This window comes from Pleurodeles waltl, chromosome 8 (genome assembly GCF_031143425.1).
Source record: "Pleurodeles waltl isolate 20211129_DDA chromosome 8, aPleWal1.hap1.20221129, whole genome shotgun sequence".
Classification (NCBI taxonomy): domain Eukaryota; kingdom Metazoa; phylum Chordata; class Amphibia; order Caudata; family Salamandridae; genus Pleurodeles; species Pleurodeles waltl.
Window position 1 is genome coordinate 670494331 of NC_090447.1, and position 23892 is coordinate 670518222.

Consider the following 23892-nt stretch of genomic DNA (forward strand, 5'->3'; position numbering starts at 1 on the left):
GTATGCTATGTCTTGGATGTATGTCAATGTGCGTTTTTGGCATGTACCGGATGTGCTGTGTTGGAATTGTAATGGATGATGGTGTGTACGGGTTGTGTAGTGTGTAGTGCAGGGGGACAACTATGGCTAAGATAGAGTGTGTGTGTTACCTCCATTCCATAGCCCGTGCCATTATACTAAGTCCATTGTGTTCCGCCGCCGTCTCCCTCCATCAGCAATCCATTGCCAGACCTCCACTAGACATAACTGTAACATAAATATGGCAGGCGGAACACCGTCAACTTGATAGTGTTCTCAGGTCAGCCGCCGACGCGGCTTGGCAATAACACTGCCCAGATCTAAATCAGGCCCTAAGTCTGGATTACACTTACCCACAGTACTTCTCCACATCTACAGATGCAAATATGTTGTAATGGTAGTCACTAGTTATTAGGAGCAGAATATAAAACGTGTAGGATATTACTGTACTATTCGCACATTACACCTCAATTTTGGGCCGCGTACATTGTCTATGTTAAACTGTCAGATACAAATCTAGTGCAAAAAGAATCAATACTGGCTTGAAGCAAAGACACATGGCTGAAGGAAGACAGAAACAGTGACGAAGAAGAACAATCAGGAAACACAGCAGTTTACTAAGTCTGCCCTCATGCAAATGTTGCACATAACTTAGTAGGAACTGCAATCCGTAAAAGGAGTAAGTGTGAGTAAAACACACTTACTGGAAAGATTAGTCACTGTTTGCAAAGTTTCCCTGGTAAGGACTACATTCACTTCACATTTTAGAACTGGAACAATTTATTTAAAAATAAAGAATCTCATTATAAAAATACACATATGTTGCAAAATAAATTGTCCTTGGCAATTGTCTTATATGCTGCAAGATTCCATGCGCTTTCTGCCAACACATTAGGTAAGTGGTTTTGTAAAATTCTCCCAGATGTTATGTGGGAAGATCCACATAGAAGGCAACTGAAAACCATGCCACATAAAACTCAACTCAAAACCATAATGAGTACTTCAGTAATTCCTTCTCAATCTTTGTTGGACTTATTGATACACTGCATTGCTTTTCTTATTATAATTACACGTTTTGGATTCGATGTTCACAATATTTCCATCTCCCATTTCTGAGTAAGTTGATTTGCCACTGGATTATTTACAATAATGCTGTTCTTGTCATAATAATTTCCTCCTAAGTATAACAAGAAAAGAAATATCGTCAATATTTATGTGCATCATGGTCAACTGGAGTACCATCATTGGTATAACTAATGCCCAAGCCACAATAGATAGCGTTAGCGTTGTTCACTGTTCAATCAAAATTCTATTCATGAAGGATAAACAAAACCTCAATATTAAAATTCCAGTCAGGCAGTGCACATTGTCTGCTGCACTCTGCATAGAAATGTTTCAACATTCTTTCTCTTCTACATACAAAATACGTGTTAACGAAGCAAAGCGTTTTTATGAAACGTTTACAATTCTTACATACATAATCCTCTTTTGTGCTGTTTTCCACAGAGACCTGATGAAGCAGAAAAAGAAAGACTAACAAACATTTATATATCATGTAACAAAATCGTATAAGACAATGTGATTTTAGCAAAGAAAATTAATGTATGTAGAAAAATGTGCCCACGAAGTAGGTCGCCATTTGTATTAACAAGCTTAATTAATCATGAAACCCGACAAATATATAAAAAATGTCATAATTGCAGCTATATTCTATGATTTTCTTGTTAAACTGTTATATGCTTAGCTTAAATTTAGCAGAGGCTTTGGCCTAGTTGCCTGGTCTCAATTTTAACTGCGTAAGTTTTCACTTGTATTAACAAAGACGTGTTTTAAACCTTTAAAAGCTGTATTTTTCCAGTAGAATGACTAATACACTTATCTCAAGGTTGCGTGTTAGGTAACTTTCATCCCCTTTGAAGCAATGTCAGTTTATGCAGGTGCAGGCAATAAAGACATTGAAGCAGAATTAATTGGCAACTTTGTTGCTACTTGTGTTCCAAAACTCAAAGGACACCTTATGCGTAGATGAGTATTATGAATAAAGACACTATTCATTGGTCAAAAGGAAATCACCCCATGGACCCTCCAATGGAAGAACCTGAAGAATTTGGAACTATTCTTACTTAATCCCACCAGACGAAGAGAAGCCAGACATTTTCTTTGATGCCATTTTGAAGCCAGATTCGAGAATCCATTTTGATGACACTTTGATGCTTTTTCTCTATTCCAGAGAGAGAGACTTTAAAGAATTCTCACCCTAGAGACTTTAGCTTTACTTGCTTTGCCCATACAATAACTTTTGCCTCCACCCATTTTCCTTGCTGCTGCAAGGAAAACTTGACTTAAAACTTTGCCTCCTTGAAGTTTGCCCCAGGCTGATCGAACCGGTACCTGAAGGACGAAGACTTTCCTTGAATGCTGATTGTATTTGGTAATTATAAAAGGATAAATGTATTATTCGTTGTATTTTCCTTCTTCGGTACCAACTGCTTATTTTTGACAGAGACTAAGCTAGAATTTTCTAAATTTATGTTGATTAAATTCATTTTTTGCATGAAGCCCCACCTGCCAATGCTAATCAGAGGTTACTTGAGGTATTCATTTGATGCACCATGCTGAATTGAAATCTTGTTATGCTGACCAATGTATGCAATTAGTCACTTTCAGTTACTTTTATTAGTGATTTGTATTGCTATAGCCGAGTGCATTATAATCCAAGTTTTGCGTAGATTGCGTTTCTTCCGTCGTTATGGACAGCCAGTAATGTTCGTATATGTGTATCATTTGATTTTGAGACTTACTTATATTGTGTTAGCTTTGTTAATATAGGGAAATAAACTCATTAACTTTTAATAAACAGGTGTGGTTATTCATGACTGAAAGGTCATGGTGTGTCTAATTACTGATTTTCTGTTTAACTAATTTGTTGATTGATTACTAATCGAATATTGGTTATTGATTATAAATGATTATTGATTATTGATTTGAGGGATTTGACAATTCTTTGGATGAGGAGAACTCAACCCGGTCAAAAGGTTCACCGACCTCTGGTGTGTCCAAACATAAGTAATTTATAGGGACTGGACACTATCAGTAGATGGTAGCAAAGGATGGTTTGGCCCTTTGGGACCCCATCCGAACAATAGACGGATTCAAGTTAGAATTTTCTTTATTAAAACAATTTGGTGAGATGATGATGCCCTAAATCCCCAATGACTTTCCTGGAATCTCGGAGCTTGCGAATGGAGGAAATGGAGGTGTGAGAATATTTTTGGCGTTTCTAGTGACGGTATGAGTAAAGTTAGGGTTTTTGCGCTTGCATAGCTTATGCCGCAGATGAATTGTAAAGTTTGTGAGGATTTTAGGGGGTTACGAACTCCAGTTAAAATTTTAGAAGAGTGGTACTCCAAAATGTGAAAGTAGGGAAGTCGTCGAACTTCATATGTGTGTAGCGCTTTGTGCAGGAAAAAAATTGTCACGTGGTTGTTGATGTTGAGACGGGCCCTGCGAGGTCAAGAGACTCCGGAGTATGTTGAAAGGTGTATGAGACACTTGATTGATGTTGTAATTTGTTCGGTTTAATAGGTTGATCGGGCGTGGTCAACAAGTCAGTACGAATGTTGAGGAATAAAAGAAAATGTTCGACTTTGAGATTTGACGAATTCTAAGGTGCACTAGAATAGTTCATTGATCAGTTGAGAGTAAAGTTTGCAAGTCAAATTTTGCTTGCGAAAGTGGGCAACCGAGAAAGATGGAATAACTGCTGAGGCTAGTGAAAAATCCTTAAGGTTTCTGAAGCAATTGTATTACCTTTCCTGTAGTAAACGGACAGATTTGTTTTCTTCTTTTTGGTTAGTGCTCGCAATATATTGCAGAAATTAGTTTTGAGTTGAATGAAGTTGAATGAAGGAGGACAAGCCGCAAGACTGTCAGCCGCAGTGTGTGAGTGTGACGTCACTAGGAGCCGCGCTGGGATAGATTGGTTGGAGAGAAGGGTCGCGCACGGATTGGATGCAGTCCGTGAAGCGCAATTGGTGGGGAAAGGCAAGCGAAGAGTATTCTGGGAATTAAAGTCACTTATTGATTACATTTTGAGAAAATAAAGGACGGAAAGATGACATTTTTCAAAGCATTAAAGAGTGCCTTGAGGGGAGATGTATATATTAAAGCAAATGTAGGAGAAGAAACACCGCCTGAGGGTACACCAGCTTACATCGTAATTGAAGAAAAGGGTGTTGCACCATGTCTTTGGTTAAAGCAATGGTGTAAATGAACAGAAAAGCATGGAAGTGTAGCGTTTCCTATCCATGGGACGTTTAATCTAAGAGTTTTGGAGAATTTAAGATTTGTGCTATACGACATGAAAATACCTCCAAGACCAGCACAGTTTGAAGCATTAGCAATTTAGGGACAAATGGCTAGAAGGCAACTACAAAATAAATTTGAGACAAGAGTGAGAAAAGTAGAAAAGACACTAGCGGATGCTAGATGGGATAGTACTCAAAAGGTCTGGAGATCAGATATATTGCAGGGAGTCAAATTGTTCCCAGCAATTACTGACGAAGCAGAGATGGAAGGAAAGAAAGCTACCCATAAAACAAACAGGAGTCAGTCAAAAGATAGAGAAAATAAGAGAACCTCGAAAAGGTCAGATGAATCAGGTGATGAGGAGTTCATTCTGCAATTGTTAAATGACCGTCCACCACCATATGTGGAAAACGAAAATGGCCCAAGCACTAGTACTGCCCCTTCAGAACCAATACAGGGTACTGTAACACCGAATTTGAGAAAATTGCAGAGGCAAAGTAGTCCTGATATGCCTTTTACACAAGAAATACAAGTTCAGAGAATATATCCTGACATGACTAAACTGGAACCTGTTAATGATTATCAGCCACAGGTCCAAAGACGCTATTATGATGAACATAATTTGGAAATAACTTCAAATTTAATGGTGCAGAGAGGACAGAATTTCCAAAGACCGACATTGATTCAAACCGAACCAACACAAATTTTGATGGCTCAAAAGCAGATACAAGAAATGCCAAAGTACATTCAAACAGCAGAAACACAGTTAGACATGTCAACAATGATGAACCATAACGTTGGAATTAACATGCCACAGAATTTGGGTAACAGACAAAATCCGGACGCAATATCTTTGCCTATCACTCTAGGTCCGCCAGTACCATTATATACACAAGCAAAGCCAAGTGTACGCGATCAAGGTGTAATGACACAGAATGAAACAGAAAGGAGATACATAGAAAATACTCGAAAAATGACTCCAGTAGGAACACTGTCAAATAGATCTGGGTCTTTGTTGGAATTTAGTCTAATTCCAATTTGTGTTTCGTCAACTGTGGTAAGGTCAAATCCACCACTAATAATACCGCAAACCTCAAAAACAGAAACATTACAGAAACCATCAGTAGCAGTAGATGTAGATGCTACATTAATGGGACTAAACGCACACAGTTAACACAATGGTTGAACAGTCTGAATACCCCACAGAGTACACCCAAGGGGAAAGGAGAAGAATATTTGAATCAAATAAGATTGGGCATGGAAGCAGGTGAACTCCTAGATGGAACGATGGGTCTGAACAGGTTAGAATCATACACAGAAGAAGAGCTGAGATACATTTGCCCTAGAATTACAAGAGAAGTAAGCAGCATACATAAGAGGTTACAAGAAATTGCAGACAGACACAAAATAGACAAACAAAACCAAGCACTTGAGCAGAAGTTACAGGTTAGACTTTGAGGCAAAAGATTTTGAACACATGAGGTCTGCAGGAACGAAAACACATCTTAAAGAAATATTGCAAAGCGTGCAGGTTTGGAGATGTTTAGACAAGTGGGAGAGTAGGTGGGTTAAGGAAAAGGATAAGAAGTAAGAAAGTACCCCAGATCAGAATGATAAAATACAACAGAATGGTGATCTTATAACCATGTTACCAATGAGAGAAACAGCAGGAGGAAAACTTATCCATGTACCATGGCACAGGTGTGACATTCAATCTTTTACAGATGATTACCAAAAGTTAAGAGAGAAACCGATCGAATGGTATCAACGAACAGATAGATTCGTGAAACTCGCAAAGTGTCTTTGGGAAGACCTGAATACTTTATTCGAAATTGTAGTTCCAGCAGATTTGTGGGAAGATTGTAAAAGGGCTGTAGACCAACAAGTGAACCAGAAAGAGATAAGGACACAGGTGCACCATCACCTAGGGTAATGAGCATATATCATAAAGTGATTGAGTATTTGAAAACAAAAGTTGCGTCGAAAAATATGGATTGGCAGAAAATTGACAGAACAGCACAGGAAGTTAAAGAGTCGATACATGCATACTATGAGAGATTGTTGAAAGCATTTAAACATTACAGTGGCACGGAAACGATTGAGGCAAAGGACATGCTCCATTTTGTATTCAGATTTGTGGAAGGATTGAGACCAGAAATTAGCCAGATGATTAAAATGCATTTGATTTGTTGGCAGTCAAAATCGATCAATGAAGTATTGAACTATGCAAAATACTGCAGTGATGAGATTGAGACAAAGCAGAAAAGGTTGAAAGAAAAAGTGATAGTGATGCAGATTAGAGCAGCTCAGGCAGGTTTGCAAGGTTTCCAACAACAGTTGCCGCAGCAGCAACAGCAGGGAAATGCTATGTTTCAGCCACAGATGAGAGGCAGAGGCCGAGGAGGTTTTGTGAATAATGGTCCTGATTTGAATACTGTCGTGATTCCTAATGGTATACAGGCAATGAAGAAAGTGATGCCATGTCACACAAGCGGAATCGTCGGACATTGGAAACAGAAGTGCCCAATGTTGGTGCAGGAAGGTGCAGGTCAGCAAAACAATGATGTCAATACATTTCAGAATATGAGAGGACCAAAATTGAGTGGTCCAAACCCAAATTTCCCAAATAATGTAAATCAGATGCAAGGTCTACAACCTATACAACAACAGCAGTGCAAATGCCTTGTGTACAAATGGCACAATCACAGCCAATGCAACAGCAGTTTCCTATGGTACCTAATCAGCAAATGCAAGTACCCTTAGCACCAATGAATCAGCAACAAGTAATGCTTCCTCAACAGGTCAAGGAATGAATCAAAGTAACACAGTACACCAATTCCCGTTACACAGTGAGAATGGAATAAACAATGAATGGGAGAGTGAAAGTTCAGATGAGGAGGAAAATTGTATGCTTGCAGCATCTTTGGAAGTTGATCAAAAGGGACCATATGTGGAAGGAAGAGTTATGGGTCACAGCGTTTCATTTTTGGTTGACACAGGAGCTACACGCTCTGCAGTCAGAAGTATCGAAGTACCAAACTTGCCACTTTCAGGGAGAACAGTTCAAGTAGTGGGAGTAGCAAATCGGTATCTGACAAACCCAATTACAGATCTAGTGCAAGTCAAAATTGGTAACTTTCAAGGGTTACATAAAATTGTGGTGTGTGACTCAAGTCCAATATCCCTATTAGGAAGAGATTTATTATGCAAACTAGGATGCTCGATTATGTGCTCACATAATGGAATTAAAATTCAGACAAACAGTGATGAGGAAGAGGACAGTTTAGAAGAAGAAGAAATGGAAACTGTTGATGAAGAGTATCCCCTGATTACTCTTTATCTTATGCTCACTGAAGCAGATATTCCAGCTGATTTACAAGAAACTGTTGAAAAGGAAGTGTGGGATATGACAGGGAAAGAAGTAGGATTGATTAAAGGAGCAGAACCAGTGAAACTGACTGTAAAACCTAATGTAAATTTTCCTCAGACTCCACAATACCATTTGCCACAAGATACTCTCATGAAAGTCGCCCAACTCATTGACAAATTTGTGTAACAGGGAGTACTGAAAGAAGTACTAAGTAGTCCATGTAATTCATCAATCATGGGACTAATAAAACCAAGTGGAAAAGTCCGAATTGTTCAAGATTTGAGAAAAATGAATGACATAACAGTCAAATGTTGTCCCGTAGTACCAAATCCAGCTGTAATAATGTTTCAAATTCCCTGTGATGCAGAGTGGTTCACAATCTTCGATTTGTCACAAGCATTCTTTTCTGTGCCTCTTCATGAGGACAGCCAATTTCTCTTTTGCTTCAAATTCCTGGACTGAGTCTACAGTTGGTGTCGAATTCCTCAAGGGTTTGCGGAGTCACCATCAATTTTCAATCAGATTCTAAAGAAAAATCTGGAATCATTGGAATTACCTTTTGAATCAACCTTAGTAGAGTATATTGACGATTTACTGATAGCATCCAAAACAGAAAATGACTGTACAGTAGACACTATTGCCCTACTGAATCATTTGGGAAGGAATGGACACAAAGTGTCTCCTTCAAAATTGCAATACTGCCAAAAGAAAGTGAAATATTTGGGTCACCAAATAGAAAAAGGGTCGAGAAAAATCATGAAAGAAAGAATAACGAGTGTACTTCTAATCAGTCCACACAAAACAAGAAAAGAGGTGAGAAAGTTTTTGGGAATGGTGGGCTACTGTCGCCAATGGATTCCCAATTTCTCAACTCTAGCCAAACCCTTACTGAAACTGACCCAGAAAGATGTGCAGGATGAAATAATGTTGAAAAGAGATGAAATGGATGCCTTTATTGAATTAAAGGAATGCATGTGCAGAGCTCCAGCTTTAGGTATGCCTGATTACACAAAGCCTTTCACATTGTTTTGTCATGAACGTGATGCATGTTCCTTGTCTGTCTAGACTCAAGCCCATGGTGGTGTAAACAGACCAGTAGCATATTTTTCAGCTACTTTGGATCCAGTCGCAGCAGCCTTACCAGGATGCTTGCGTGCTGTAGCAGCAGTTGGTATGAGCCTGAATCAGAGTGAAGGAATAGTGATGGGACATCCTTTAACAGTTATGGTCCCTCACTCAGTCGAAATACTTTTGACACGTTCCCGAACACAGCACATGACTGGTGCTAGACATACAAGGAACGAGACAATAAATTTGGGATCACCTAATGTGCAATTAAGAAGGTGCACTACGTTAAATCCAGCGACTTTGTTTCCCAGTGACTGAATTTTGTACTAAACCAAGACCTGATATCAAAGATACTCGATTGGAAGAAAATGATCAGATTATTTTTGTTGATGGTTCATGTTTGAGAGATGCACTGGGAATATTGAAAGCTGGATATGCTGTATGTACAATAACTGGTGTTCTAGAAGCATCTTGGCTTTAAGGAATTTACTCTGTGCAAGTAGTGGAACTAGTAGCCCTTACTAGAGCTTGCCAACTTTCGGCATTGATGAAAGTCACAATTTACACCGACAGTCAGTACGGATTTGGAATAGTGCATGACTTTGGACAACTGTGGTCACAAAGAGGCTTTATGACCTCTTCAGGATCACCAGTGAAAAATGGTGAAAGAATAAGAGAATTGTTACATGCTATCCAGTTACCAGGAGAAGTAGCAGTGGTAAAATGCAGTGCACACTCGAAATCACAAGACTTTGTTTCTTTGGGAAATGGATATGCAGATCAAGTCGCAAGGTTTTGCGCATTGAACTGTATATTGCTCAGAGACGAATGGAATTTGATAAGTGAGCCAGAACTAGAACCAAGTGAAGCCTTTGCTCTAAAAGTTGTAGACACAATAGAAGAATTGAAATTGCTACAAAATAATGTTAGTAAGGATGAAAAACTCTCATGGAGTAAAACACAATGCGTAAAAAAACCAGATGATTTGTGGGTTTCAAGTGAAGGGAGATTAGTTTTGCCAGACAGTCTTTTGACACAAATAGCTAGGCTATATCACGGACAAGCACACATTGGAAGAGATGCCATGATTAGATTATTCAAAATTGATTGGTTTAATCCCAAATTTTGCCAAGTTGCTGAAGCAGTTTGCCATAGTTGCGCCATTTGCCAACAAATGAACGCAGGGAAGGGAACCGTAGTAAATTTGAGCAACATTGGAAGAGCAGGTGGGCCGTTCAGCAGGATGCAAATGGATTTCATTGAGATGCCTATGCGTGCAGGCTTGAAATATGTGTTGGTGATTGTGTGTATTTTTAGTCACTGGATTGAAGCATACCTTACACGAAGAAATGACAGTCTCACTGTTGCAAAACTACTCTTGAGAGAACTAATACCACGTTTCGGATTTCCGATCTCTTTAGAATCAGACAGGGGAAGTCACTTCAATAACGAAGTAATCAAATTACTATGTGCAGCATTGAACATTGAACAAAAATTGCATTGTAGCTATCGCCCTGAAGCATCAGGACTAGTGGAGCAAATGAATGGCACCCTGAAATCAAGAATGGCGAAAATATGCGCAGCCACAAACTTGAAATGGCCTGACACGTTGCCCTTGGTGTTAATGTCAATGAGAAACACACCTGATAGAAAGACTGCACTATCACCACATGAAATTCTCATGGGCAGAGCCATGAGACTTCCAGCAGCTCCTGTAAATGCCCTTGTAAATATTACAGATGATATGGTATTGGACTACTGCAAAGGTCTGGCTGATGTGGTCCGCTCTTTTTCTCACCAGGTAGTGACAACCACCTTGCCACAGATCCAAGGTCCAGGGCACGCCCTGAAAGCAGGTGACTGGGTTGTGGTAAAGAAGCACGGGAGAAAGTCATGTTTGGAACCCCGTTGGAAAGGACCTTTTCAAGTGATTCTGACAACTACCACCGCTGTGAAGTGTGCGGGAGTTCCCAACTGGATTCACACCAGTCACACGAAAAGGGTGACGTCTCCTACAGAAGAGGAAATTGAAGCACTGAAATTACCAACAGCTAACAGGAAAGTACCAGGCACTGAGACAGAACGAAGAGAGCCTGAAAGTGAAAAAGAAGAAATTGAGATAGAAGAATATTCTCTGAGGAAGACGCAGTCGATCCTTTTGAGGACAACAGAGAAGAAGCCTCAGGAGGTGACAAAAATCCTATCTCAGGTGAAGAAGCAGGAGAGCCTAATAAGAGGAGGGCATTCCCAGAAGCAGACGATACAGGAAAAGAAGGAGAAAACCTGACTGACCTCCCCGGTGAAGGAGACCAGACAGAACAAAGTTAAATTGTTCCAATTCTTCCAGAACCGGTTGCAGGTCCATCAGGTGAAAACAATGCGAAACGGAGACAAAGCATATCACCAGCGAAATCAAAGACTAAAGAAACATTAAACGAAAACAAATGGCCAAAATTGAAGGAGAAAAGAAAGGAAGTGACTATCATAACCACATCGAATAAAGAAAAAGACACAGCTAAAGAACAAGACATAAGCGAAAGGGAACCAATTTGCTACTCCCACAGAATAGCGAGCAGAAGATATTCTGGTCCAGAATGGGCATACACAGCCACTAATGATTGGTCAGACGAATTTCTATCTTTTAGTCTTGAAAATGAAGAAGCAGAACGACACTTTGGTACCTGAAAAGTGAAATTTCATGAACATTACCAAATAAGACATTGATAACCTGATTGATTTTTTAAACCGATTTTGAGACAAAGTTGCTAAACCGATAAGAGACTAAGCTGCTAAAGAAAACCGTGTGAACTTTGACCTCGTTGATCCTTTATATATATCTGCAAATTTGATTTGATAAAATATCTTCAACTTTCTGATTCTCTATAGATCATGACAGACAATACTACACAAGGACATAAAATGAAATATTGTAAATACATGTGTATAGGTCTAATAATTCCATGTGTACTAATAATTATGGCAATGATTTTTGGAATGCATGGAGGGATGAAAGAGACGCGAATGATGCTTCTACTTTTAAAACCACTACTGAATTAACTCCTTTGAAGGAACTCGAACAAGGCAAAAAATATTTACATGATTATACTAACGACAAGAAAGAACTCTCATCTAATGTCTTCTATCGCTTGCTGAGTGAGTATGTTGAGACAATGGACGAGAAAGATTGTTATATATGTACACAAATCCCTACCTCAGTAATAGAAAGGGTCACATATCATAGCATGCCCCTTACGTATGGAATAACATGTAGTTTGTTACTAACCAGATTTTATGGCCAGGAGTATATTCAATACTTCTATTCAAATAATGATGTCGTATTTTCATATGTCCCCATAATTGAGTACTTGAGTAAAGTAGCAAGAGATTATTATATAAAATTAGTTAGGGGTTTCTTTGAACCATTATCACCTTTTTTCCACAGTTCACACTCATAAAGAAAACCTTACATGCTTACTTTCACCCATAGAGAAAAGCTTTTTAGACCACACTGAAGATAGAAGGAAAATGATAAAGGACAAATTAGAAAAAAATTTACATAAAAGGACACCTGTAGATAACTATGCTTTTGCTGCAATAAAGACACAAGGGAAACTAGCTTTAGATGCATTACACATAGGGAAACTTTGTATTTATTTATTTATTTAGGTTCATTCGGTCTAGAATTCTAGACCATTTAAAATTTCAGAAATAACAATCTTACATAATAAATTTGAAAATATTAAAATTCATAATAACAATCATACATAGTGCTTATAAGACCAGTAGCCCACAATCAAAGAAATATAACAGCGAGATCCTCAAGACTGAGCTTTTGATCATAGTAAAAATGCAATAAATAAAACATAGGTAAGATAATAAAAAGAGAAAAAGTTGTGATGAAAACTTATGTCTATTATACCGATGTATGCAGCTATTTCCTTTCATAAGACCTGGCCTTAGCCAGTTAAAAAACAGATAAAATTTGCTTCCATAAATAAAATATTTTGTAAAATAGCATATCAAATTCCAAGTGCAAAAATGTCTCTGTAAACTTATAAAGTCTCTACTGCTCATGTAAAGGGCTGCTGGTTTCTAATGGAATTCCTGAAAAAGCCACATAAAAGATGAGGGAAAAAGGCATCAATGTCAATTATGTCTTATTAAATCTCCCTCTATGGGCTATTGCCTAACCGACTCAAATGCCCTTGGCTGCGATAGACCTACGGCGGATAAACCAAGCCTCCGATAAATATTTGGTAACTGAAGTAGCTACCAGTGAAGATGTATCATATATACAGATTCTGGTGGCATTAGCTCTATCCTGCAGTAATACATTTTTACAGAGGGGAATGATCCACCTCCCTCTGGGACTCTTGTACAAAGGGCAGAAAAATAGTATGTGCTCTATTGTTTCTTTACAATGTTGGCAAAGAATACATCTATTGGTTGAAGGATTATTAGGTGACCAGTGAGCCGTATAACTATTGATAGGCAAAGTACCATATCTTAGCTGGAGATATAAAGCACGAGCATACGGAGGCATAAAAAGATTCAAAAAGTTCTCAGACAAAGGCTCATGCTTAAATTGAAGAAATTCCATTGTTAGCCTACCCGCCCCCTTGTGGTGCAAGGAGTCTTCATTACTTTTCTCCCAATATCTTCTTTTAACGAGTTGCCTTGCATTATTGGGGATTAGTTCCGGATATTTCCAATAATGGGGGAATCCTATTTTATCCCAGGCAGATTTCATCTCCTTCAGCCATAGGATTTTTTCCAGACCCTGGGGAGAGGCTATAAGTTCCCTTATCGCCAGCCTGAATGGTTCAAGTTTAACAGTTTTCCATAAACAAATCCAGTAAGAAAGAGGTCTTAGGGCTGCTGTGGTTTTGATGCTATTTAAACCTAAATCGAGCCTAAGAGGGATCATAGGTGTACCCATACCTAACCGGGAAACCTGTCTAAGGAAATAGTTTTCTTTTGTTTGCAAGATGTCCCAATTTTTGTGCGAACCCCGAAGTTCCGCTCCATATAGGGCCGCCGCACGGATTTGGGCATTGTAAATCTCCGCAATTATATTCAAGGGGGGACTCAGAGCCTTTCTAGACCTATGAACTAGGGCCCCACCTCTTTGGCTTAAAATAAGTGCCCCTTTATCAATAGCTGCTTTCCATTTACCTGTGGTTGATAGTTTGATACCAAAGTAATCAAACTCTTCCACTTTCTCCAGCGGGATTGAGTTCATTTCTATTCTAGCACGCAATTGTTTCCTTGAAGTACTGTATATCATAAGTTTCGTTTTCTTGACGTTTACGTCCAGACCATAGTCTCTACAAAAGACACAGAATTGGTTGACCAACTTTTGAATTCCCATTGGTGATTTCGCTAACAAAATTGTGTCATCCGCATATAGCAGACACAGGATTTTTTTCCCAGCCAATTTAGGCGAGTCGTTTATGCAATTCTCTAAGTAATGGATACAGTTATTAATGTAGAGCAGGAAAACAGTGGGCGCCACGACACAACCCTGTCTGACTCCTTTTTTAATAGCTACGGGATCAGTCAACTCACCCCCCTTACCGCATCTGATTTGAGCATTGGTATTATCATGCAATCGGGCAATAAGTTTCAAGAGGCCAGATGGAACCCCCATGTTGGAGAGTGTTGACCATAGCATGTTCCTGGGGATCAAGTCAAATGCAGCTCTAAGATCTATAAAGACCACATACAAATTCCCCCCCCCCCCAGGTCCACATTCTTCCATTTGATTGACAAGAATCTCACGGCTTGGTCTATGGTACTCACTTGCAGGTCTAAACCCCGCTTGTAAGTCAGAAAGAGCTTCAGACTCCGAAATCCATTCACCAAGATTAAACAAAAGATGTTTTGCATACATTTTTTCGGAATTGTTGAGAAGACAAATCGGTCGATAGTTGGCAGGGATATTGGGGCTGCCTTTTTTAAAAATGGGTACTAGTTCAGCCCCTTTTCAGGTAGGTGGGGCGGGAGCCCCCGCTGCAATTGCATTACAGATGAGGTTAAGATATGGTGCCCATATATCAGGTCTTGACTTATATAAATCGCTGAGAATCTTATCTGGGCCAGGAGCATTTTCCCAGTTCTGTGAATCTATTGCTGCTCTTGTTTCAGTTAGGGTGAATATAATCGGAGTGGTCTCTTGGGTTATTAAAACATCAGGGGCCCAAAGAGATACTTCAGATGGTCCTTCTTATAGTTGCCCAAAATGCTCCACCCATGCTGCAGAGAGAATTGAGGAGCCAGGTACGGAGGGAGAATCTCTGCAATCATCTGCTATTAGCTTCCAGAACCTGGATGTGTCGTTAGATTTAGCAGTCTCCAGGATAGTAGCCCATCTGGCCTCTTCCCAGCTTCTGCGCGCCTTAAGACATTCCTTCTTATAATCCTTCCTGGTTATTCTTAAAGACTCAGCATGGCCTTCTTTTAGCGCTTTCATAAGAATTAGTTGTGCTTCCCTGCATAAGTTATTAAACCAGGGAGCACAATGCTTTTTATTTGGATTACTAGAAATCTCTTTTGTAAAGAGATGCTTTAGAGAATTAAACAGTTCAGTATGGACTGCTAAAAGTCTGTCACCCTCACCCTCCTCATAAAACCGGATCATACACTCCATTTGATTGGCTAACAGGTTATATATAGATGCAAGGTGTTTAGGGGATGAAATAACAGATTCCCATTTTAAATTGCGTCTATTGTTTGTTAGAGCCAGCTGTAGGGAATAAGCCTTAGAATGGGGAGCTATGAGCGAAGGGAAGAGTCCTCTGGTCAGTAGAATCAACGGGTCGTGGTCACTCTCAACATGCTCTTGGACCCTCATGTCAAACATGTGGCTCCACAATCGGATGTCAAGAAGTATATAAGAAATCTGACTCCTATGACCTCCACGCCTAAAGGTGGGTTGCAAGTTAGTATCCGAGCGGGAGCGGCCATTACAAGCTCGGAGACCATGCGCTAGTGTAATGTCAGCCAGTAAGCGTGCAGATTTATTCAGTCTTGGTCTTTTATTGGAGACTAGCTGAGAGATACCCCAATAGGCATCCTTTTCTTTACATATCCCTTGAACCAAGGGATTGGGCTCGAATGTGAGATTAAAGTCCCCTCCAATCAGGATAAAATGGGAAGAGTTGTTTTTAAGAAAACTGTCCAGAATAGGCAGAGCATCAGAGTCCAAATGGGAGCCCACATTCCTATCATAGATATTAATTAATAATAGAGATCTCTCTTCAGAGATCGTTATTAACAAAGCCTGCAAATCGGGGCAACCCATATCTATTCCTTCTGCTTTACACCTAAGAGAACTGCTTAACCAAATAAGTAGCCCTCCCGATGGTCTCTCAGAGGATGACTTGCGTGCTGCAATCCAATTGCTTTTAAAGCCTAATCTGTATTTAGGTTCCAATGCCCATGTTTCTTGGAGTAGGCACATCTGGTGTTCGTCAATAAATTTGCCCCATCCCGGGCTTTGTAATTTACTTTCCAGCCCTGCTATGTTCCAGCTGAGTACCTTGTCAAAATCATCTATTTTAGTAGACCCTGCTTCATTCTGGGGATATTTCCTACAAGGGGAGATACAGCTGGGAACCGTACTATTTCCCCCAGGCATACTGTGACCTATAGCTTTCTCACTCTGTGGTTTACTCACCTCGCTGGATACTGCACCAGTCGTGTTCATATCTGGTAAATTATCCAAACGGGTGAGCCTGGAGCTGCAAGGATCGGGTATCAGGCTAAAAACACCTTCCTCATTGGCTAGATGCGTAGTGCTATCGTAGGTTCCTTGATTGTCAAAGTCTGTCAGAGTCAATGAAATAACAGAAGTAGAAACACTGAGGACAGGATGGTAAATATATTCAGTTTCACAGGAACTCATAGCCACTCCTGAAGGGTCATCTCTTAGTCAATCTATCTCAGAGAGAGACGACGAAAGGCGTCTAAGGCCAAGTTCGGGGATAGGCTGTAGCTGGGTAACAGGGGGAACTCTGTGCAACAACGGCAATTGCCTACTCACAAGTGGTGTGGAGGGAGGATAGAACACTTGAAGCCTACAAAGGGAAGCTTTACCTACTGAAGGATAAGGTCTATTGGCATTTGAAAAGAGCAGCTGTACAAGGTCAGGAGAGTTAAAGTTAATAACAATACAATCCCCTGGGCCATTCTTCACTAAGGAGCCCACCCACCCTACCCTTCTCACCATCAATATCGAGGGCATCATGGAGAATACAAACCCCGCATTAACGTGCAACCAATGAATGACCTTGTTTTTAAGTTCAATGAAAGATTCCGAGGATTTGGGTTTGAGTTCAGGTACATTGGATATACCGAGAACATATGGGCATGATTCCGGTGGAAGATGCAACATTCTTGGTCCAGACGAACCACTAATCTGGGCCCTCTTCTGGGGGCCTAATTGAGGATGCTTGCAGTTAGGGTTAGCTTCCCCTGTGTTAGTTACTGTGTTATTCAAAAGAACAGTTCCTTCTGGAAGGGGAGCTGAGACCGTGGGGAGCTTGTTCTTTGGGATGCTAGCTACTTTGACGGAACTGGTCCAAACTTGATTTATGGGGAGAAGAGGAGACTTGCCCATTTGGTCAGGTGGTCTACTAACAGTGATGAGCTCTTGGTTAAGGGGGGAATGATAGGAATGGAATTGAGTTTCTACAGTTGAGGGAGGTACTGAGAGCTGACTCTTAATGAGACCTTCCAGTTTGACCTCTATTGTTTGGAGATGAGCTAAAATGGGGAGAAGCAGCTTTGAGAGCTCGTCTCTTATGAGATCCCTAATATGCTCATTTGCCTGTCGTTCGTTAGTGTTATGTAAGGAGGTTAGAATCGCATCCTTATTAGAGGGCTGCACCAAATTAAAGGGGCTCAAAGTTCTGGTTCGTTTGTTTTTAATGGCAAGGTTCCCTTCGTTTCCTTTTTCCTTTGGTATTGGAATCTGCTGAGATTGAGGGTCCTTCTTTGGAAGGGCTCCGAGCCATCAAAATTGGCGTGGGTATTAGTTACGTTTAACATTTCGCCCTGGTGCTCCTGGGGGATTCTGGAGGGGGAGGAGAGAGGGGTGGTCAGAACAGACTGCGATTCTATTCGCAGTGGGGGGCTGAAAAGCCGAACTGTCGTGGACTGGGCTATTAGCTTGAGAAGAGGGGACAGCTAGTCGACGCTCCACCAACTCTATTTCTTTTTCAAGTGCCCCAACAGCCTTTTGTAAAAATCCATCTAAGGTTTTGTAAGATCCGTGTTTTCCTTCCTCCCCCTCACCCCACGCCATCTACCCATCTTTCTTTCTTGATACCAGGGACCTCTAATAAGCCCCCGGCTGATGGCGTGTTCGGCCTACGGGCCCACCCCTCACTAAGGACAAGACTTGTAGACTCCTCAATCCCTACTATTCGCGAGCAGCAAAGACAAATTCAGAGACAGAAACCAAGGGGTGTAGCCCGGCCTCTTTCGGTCGCAGGACGGGCCCACCCTTGTCCCGGGCTTTGCCCGGACGCGTCCTGCTTGCGCCCCGCGGAAGTGGGCGTGCGGCAGAATTTGAAGGGGCTGCTCCCGCCCCGAAGTTCAGCAGCCAATTGGCGAGGGGGCCCGACTCCTGCCCCTTCCTCCGTGAAGCGCGTCCCGCGGAAGCGGGCGCGCGGTAGAATTTAAAGGGGCTGCTCCCGTCTCGAAGTTCAGCAGCCAATTGGCGAGGGGCCTGACTCCTGCCCCTTCCTCCGTGAAGCAGTATATATAGAGCTAAATCATACCATGACACAATCTTTGTAGGAACGAGTGAATGTAAACACGTGTTTTTATTCCAGAGTAAATGGACGTTCATGTTAAATGGACTAGATCCAGCTACTCCAGGGGTATAAAATATTTGTGGACTTAATGCCTATTATCGTCTTCCAAAGGGATGGTATGGGAGATGTTATTTGAGAATAGTATTTCCAAAGATTTATCAACTAGATGACTTAAAGAAATTTCCAAAGCTGTCTGAATTACATCGTATTCAGAAAAGGGAGACAGCTTCTGGTGTGGTAGGAGACATATTTGGAGCAATAATTCCTTCAGTAGGAGTTATATTGAATTGAATCTAAATACGAAAGTTGTCTATTATTGTGGATAACATGCTGACAAATTTCTCAGGAGCAATGATCCTGATGGATACTGAACTTGCTGCAGAAAGAGCTATGACTCTTCAAAACCGGCTTGCTTTAGACATTCTTTTAGCAAAGAATGGCGGTGTTTGCAAAATGCTTAGTCCACGTCACTGTTGCTCATATATACCAGACAACAGTAAACAAATTAGAAATATGCTTACGAATTTAACTAACAATAGTACAGATTTGAAAGAATTGAAAGAACCAGGAGTATGGGAAAAAGTAGGAAACGGATTTGCTTCCGTGGGGAATTGGCTCAGCAACATTTGGAACGGAATATTACTGAAAATAGTTAAAGGGATATTAATAATACTAATTTGTTTAATAGGTATTTGGGGAATATGGAAAGCTATTAAAATACTGAAATCAAGAAACAAGAGAAGAATTGAAAAGAAAGAACAAAAAGAAATGGTAAAATTATACATGGAAAAAATCAAGGAGTAAAAAGGAAAAGGGAAATGATTGAAATGCTAAATTATTAAAACAGAATTTTAATGAAATAAAATTTGTGATGGAAGATTTAATGTGATGACATAATTAGTCATCAGAGGAGGGATTGATGAAAAAGAAAGACTAACAAACATTTATATATCATGTAACAAAATTGTATAAGACAATGTGATTTTAGCAAAGAAAACTAATATATGTAGAAAAATGTGCCCACGAAGTAGGTCACCATTAGTATAAACAAGCTTAATTAATCATGAAACCCGCAAAATATATTAAAATGTCATAATTGCAGCTATATTCTATGATTTTCTTGTTAAACTGTTATATGCTTAGCTTAAATTTAGCAGAGGTTTTGGCCTAGTTGCCGGGTCTCAATTTTAACTGCGTAAGTTTTCACTTGTATTAACAAAGACGTGTTTTAAACCTTTAAAAGCTGTATTTTTCCAGTAGAATGACTAATACACTTATCTCAAGGTTGCGTGTTGGGAACCTTTCATCCCCTTTGAAGCAAGGTCAGTTTCTGCAGGTACAGACAATAAAGACACTGATGCAGAATTAATTGGCAACTTTGTTGCTACTTGTGTTCCAATACTCCAAGGACACCTTATGCGTAGATGAGTATGAAGAGAAAAGACAATATTCATTGGTTAAAAGGAAATCACCCCATGGACCCTCCAATGGAAGAACCTGAAGAATTTGGAACTATTCTTACTTAATCCCACCAGACGAAGAGAAGCCAGCCATTTTCTTTGATGCCATTTTGAAGCCAGATTCGATAATCCATTTTGATGACACTTTGATGCTTTTTCTCTATTCCAGAGAGAGAGACTTTAAAGAATTCTCACCCTAAAAAGTTTAACTTTACTTGCTTTGCCCATACAATAACTTTTGCCCCCCCATTTTCCTTGCTGCTGCAAGGAAAACTTGACTTAAAACTTTGCCCCCTTGAAGTTTGCCCCATGCTGATTGAACCAGTACCTGAAGGACGAAGACTTTCCTTGAATGCTGATTGTATTTGGTAATTATAAAAGGATAAATGTATTATTCGTTGTATTTTTCTTCTTAGGTGCCAACTGCTTATTGTTGACAGAGCCTAAGCTAGAAGGTTTCTAAATGTATGTTGATTAAATTAATTTTTTGCATGAAGCCCCACATGCCAATGCTAATCAGAGGTTAGTTGAGGTATTCATTTGATGCACCATGCTGAATTGAAATCTTGTTATGCTGACCAATGTATACAATTAGTCAATTTCAGTTACTTTTATTAGTGATTTGTATTGCTATAGCCGAGTGCATTATAATCCAAGTTTTGCGTAGATTGCGTTTCTTCCGTCGTTATGGACAGCCAGTAATGTTCGTATATGTGTATCATTTGATTTTGAGACTTACTTATATTGTGTTAGCTTTGTTAATATAGGGAAATAAACTCATTAACTTTTCATAAACAGGTTTGGTTATTCATGACTGAAAGGTCATGGTGTGTCTAATTACAGATTTTCTGTTTAACTAATTTGTTGATTGATTACTAATCGAGTATTGGTTACTGATTATAAATGATTATTGATTTGAGGGATCCGACAATTCTTTGGATGAGGAGAACTCAACCCAGTCAAAAGGTTCACCGACCTCCGGCGTGTCCAAACATAAGTAATTTATAAGGACTGGACGTGCTATCAAACCAAACATCACAGTTCAGTGTTTCGCTTTCAATTAATATTCTGCTGGTAGAAAAACGCACTTTTCAAGCTAACTGCACAAAATTAAAAATATAATATAAAATAGAGAACGGGTAACTTGAAGTGGCCCATCGTTGCCATATCAGGTTTCATATGATATTTACAAACCAATTGTCATTTGCCCTCTTGGTTTATAATTTGCCACCAGACCCTACTGATAGCAACATAGGACATAGTGAAAGCCACTGGAAGCTAGAATCGGGCTGGAGTCAGATGACTGGCTCTGGCTCAGCTCGAGGTCTCAGAGTGGCTTCTCCCTTCTGTTCCTGAGCCTCCCCTCGCTCTCTTCCAGTATTGTCCCACCGCCCCTTGTCGTCTGTTGGGGAAGCGTAGAAGGCTTTTCAGACTTCATAAAACACAAATGAAATGTTCTTAACGAGGTGCTGTGCCTAAGGTCATACTTCAGCCTCAGTCTAGGGTGTGTGCCTTTTCCCCCTCTGCTAAGAAAGGTTTTCCTGTATAGATGAAGTTGTTGCAGCAGATATGTTAATATGAGACTATGCTAATGATTTGTGTATACATACTAATAAGAGGAAGAATATTAATGAGTGACATTTACGTGTAATGTGCAAAATGTGCCCACGGGGACTGGTCACCATTTGTGTTAACAGTACTGAATATTGTGAAAGTGTTTTAAAGTTGTATTAATATATCATAATTAACAATATAATCTATGTGTTGTAATGCCATAAGTTCTTAGTTTAGCCAAAGGTCTAGTCGGCTCTGGGCCTTGCCTGCCTAAACATGGAGACGCGATGAGCTGCCGCAGATTGGAACTGGAGAGAAGAACGTTGAACTGTACAGAGTTCAACAACAAGCTGTACTAAGAGAAAAACTGCAAACTCACCAGCGGACAGGAGACGATCAGAACAAATTGATACAATTATGTGAAGAGTAGGCTAAATGTACTTTCCCAGGACTTGAACAATGGAGCTACAGACTAAGAGCTGGGAGCAACAATTTAGTTACCTAAAGAACTGGATGATGTTCTCATCGACAGAAGAACCAATCATGTTAATGGAACTTGACTCTCAAATTAACGTAGACACATGGTAAACAAAAATAATAGGTTAGAGTCATAACCCCTGATAAGGTTGACCAATGGGCAAATTGTGGGACGGACTGAGAGACCCTAATAAAAAGTAATGACATGAGGGGAAAAGTCAGAACGGAGAGGCGAAAGTTGATGACGTCAGGAGACGCTGTCCGAAGTGCTTAAACTTGGGCTTGCTTCTTGTGAGCCCGCGTCTTAATGATGATTGATGACCTGGAGACAAAGTCTGACTCGTTGCTGATCTATGTTGGATAGGTAGCTATAACAAGAATGATAAATTAATGCTTTTCTTTCTAGGTACCAAATGCGCTGATTTAAATGTTTTTCTTTACTAGTTAGATTTTTCCAAATTAATGATTTTTGACTAAATTGTTTTAGCATGAAGCCCCACATGCTGATGCTAATCTGGAGATAGGTAGGCTGACAAGGGTGACTTAGACTGACTGACTTATATTGCAGAATCATTCAATAACTCATGAATTGCCATTGCTTTGTTTAAAGTTGATTACATATTAAAAAGGTGATGAGAATTAATTGCTTATGTTGCTAATAAAATTTTTATAATCATGTTATTGTTGAATAGAGGTTTACGATTAGAGTTGTAACTAATAGGGAATAAACAGAAATAATTTTCATATGAGTCTTGGTGGTTTTATCTGATTAGATTAGTTCATGGTAATTTAAGGGTGACTGGATTGATTTGTTGATACTGTCTCCTACTCGCCATACTTGACTAGGATACCCTATGTGATCCAAAAGATTCATCGACCTATACGCGCCCCCTTTTAAGTTTACTTACTAAGGATAAGGCGCGCTAGCAAAGTCAAGCACACACTCCAGCTGCAGCGAATAAAGGTTGCACAGGTCATAAAGGTTCGCACAGCTCAGTCTTTAGATGCCATTCGCAGCAGCGAGGGCCCCCACAGTACCATGGGCTTTTTGACAAACTGAAGTGTGTGGACACTGGGTCTGAGAGTAAAGAGCAGATAAAAGGTGTGCCTGATCTTGCTTCTGGCTACTCGCTGTAGAACATGTAAATGAATGTCTTCCTTGGTCAGCTGAACTGCACTTCGCACCTGTTATCTATGAACATTATCTGTGATCTGCTTTCTTTTGCTATTCTTTTTTATTACTGTCACTTGAGCGTTGATTAGCGCCTAATAATGGCCTGTTTTGTTCATTTATTTATTTATTTATTTATTGATTTAGAGTGTTTTATAAAGCGGGGACATGACCCAAGGGTATGAGAACGTCGTACATATGGTTAATAAACAAACAGATACATCGAAAGAAACAAACACAAGATATGGTATGTCATCACGGTGACAATATTAAACATCCGTCAATCACTATTTAGGCCATGGGACAGAATCCCCAGGGTGGATTTCTGATACTGTTCAGAAACCATTCAGTTCCAGGTACCAGAGGAGCAGAGATTCCTCCTCCAGCACCTGGAGTGGGGTTCTCCCGGGAAGGATGTTCTTCTGTCCTGCATAAATAGTACTATCATCGTGGTGCCCAATGAGCTCAAGAGATAGGCTGAGAAATGATAAGAAGAATGTATTCATTATGAGAGGAATCCATGCATTAGGATCTTTTTCACCTTTTTTTTTTTTTTTTTTAAAGTGGGTTGATGGGTCTGATCGCACCTTGGATGGTAAGGAGTTCCAAATCTTTGCAGCAGCTCCCAAAAAGGAGTATGTGCTG

At 40.0% G+C, this 23892-nt stretch overlaps 1 protein-coding gene across 2 annotated transcripts in view; it reads right to left on the reverse strand.

Moving 5' to 3' along the window:
- Positions 1 to 780: 780 nt before the first annotated feature.
- CRYBG3 (crystallin beta-gamma domain containing 3) overlaps positions 781 to 23892 on the reverse strand; it is a 1300096-nt gene continuing 1276984 nt past the window's right edge. For both annotated transcript variants that reach the window (XM_069204785.1, XM_069204786.1), the window contains one exon: positions 781 to 1195. In XM_069204785.1, the coding sequence (XP_069060886.1) occupies positions 1107 to 1195 (89 nt within the window). In that variant the 3' untranslated portion in view covers positions 781 to 1106. The remainder of the gene's footprint in view (positions 1196 to 23892) is intronic.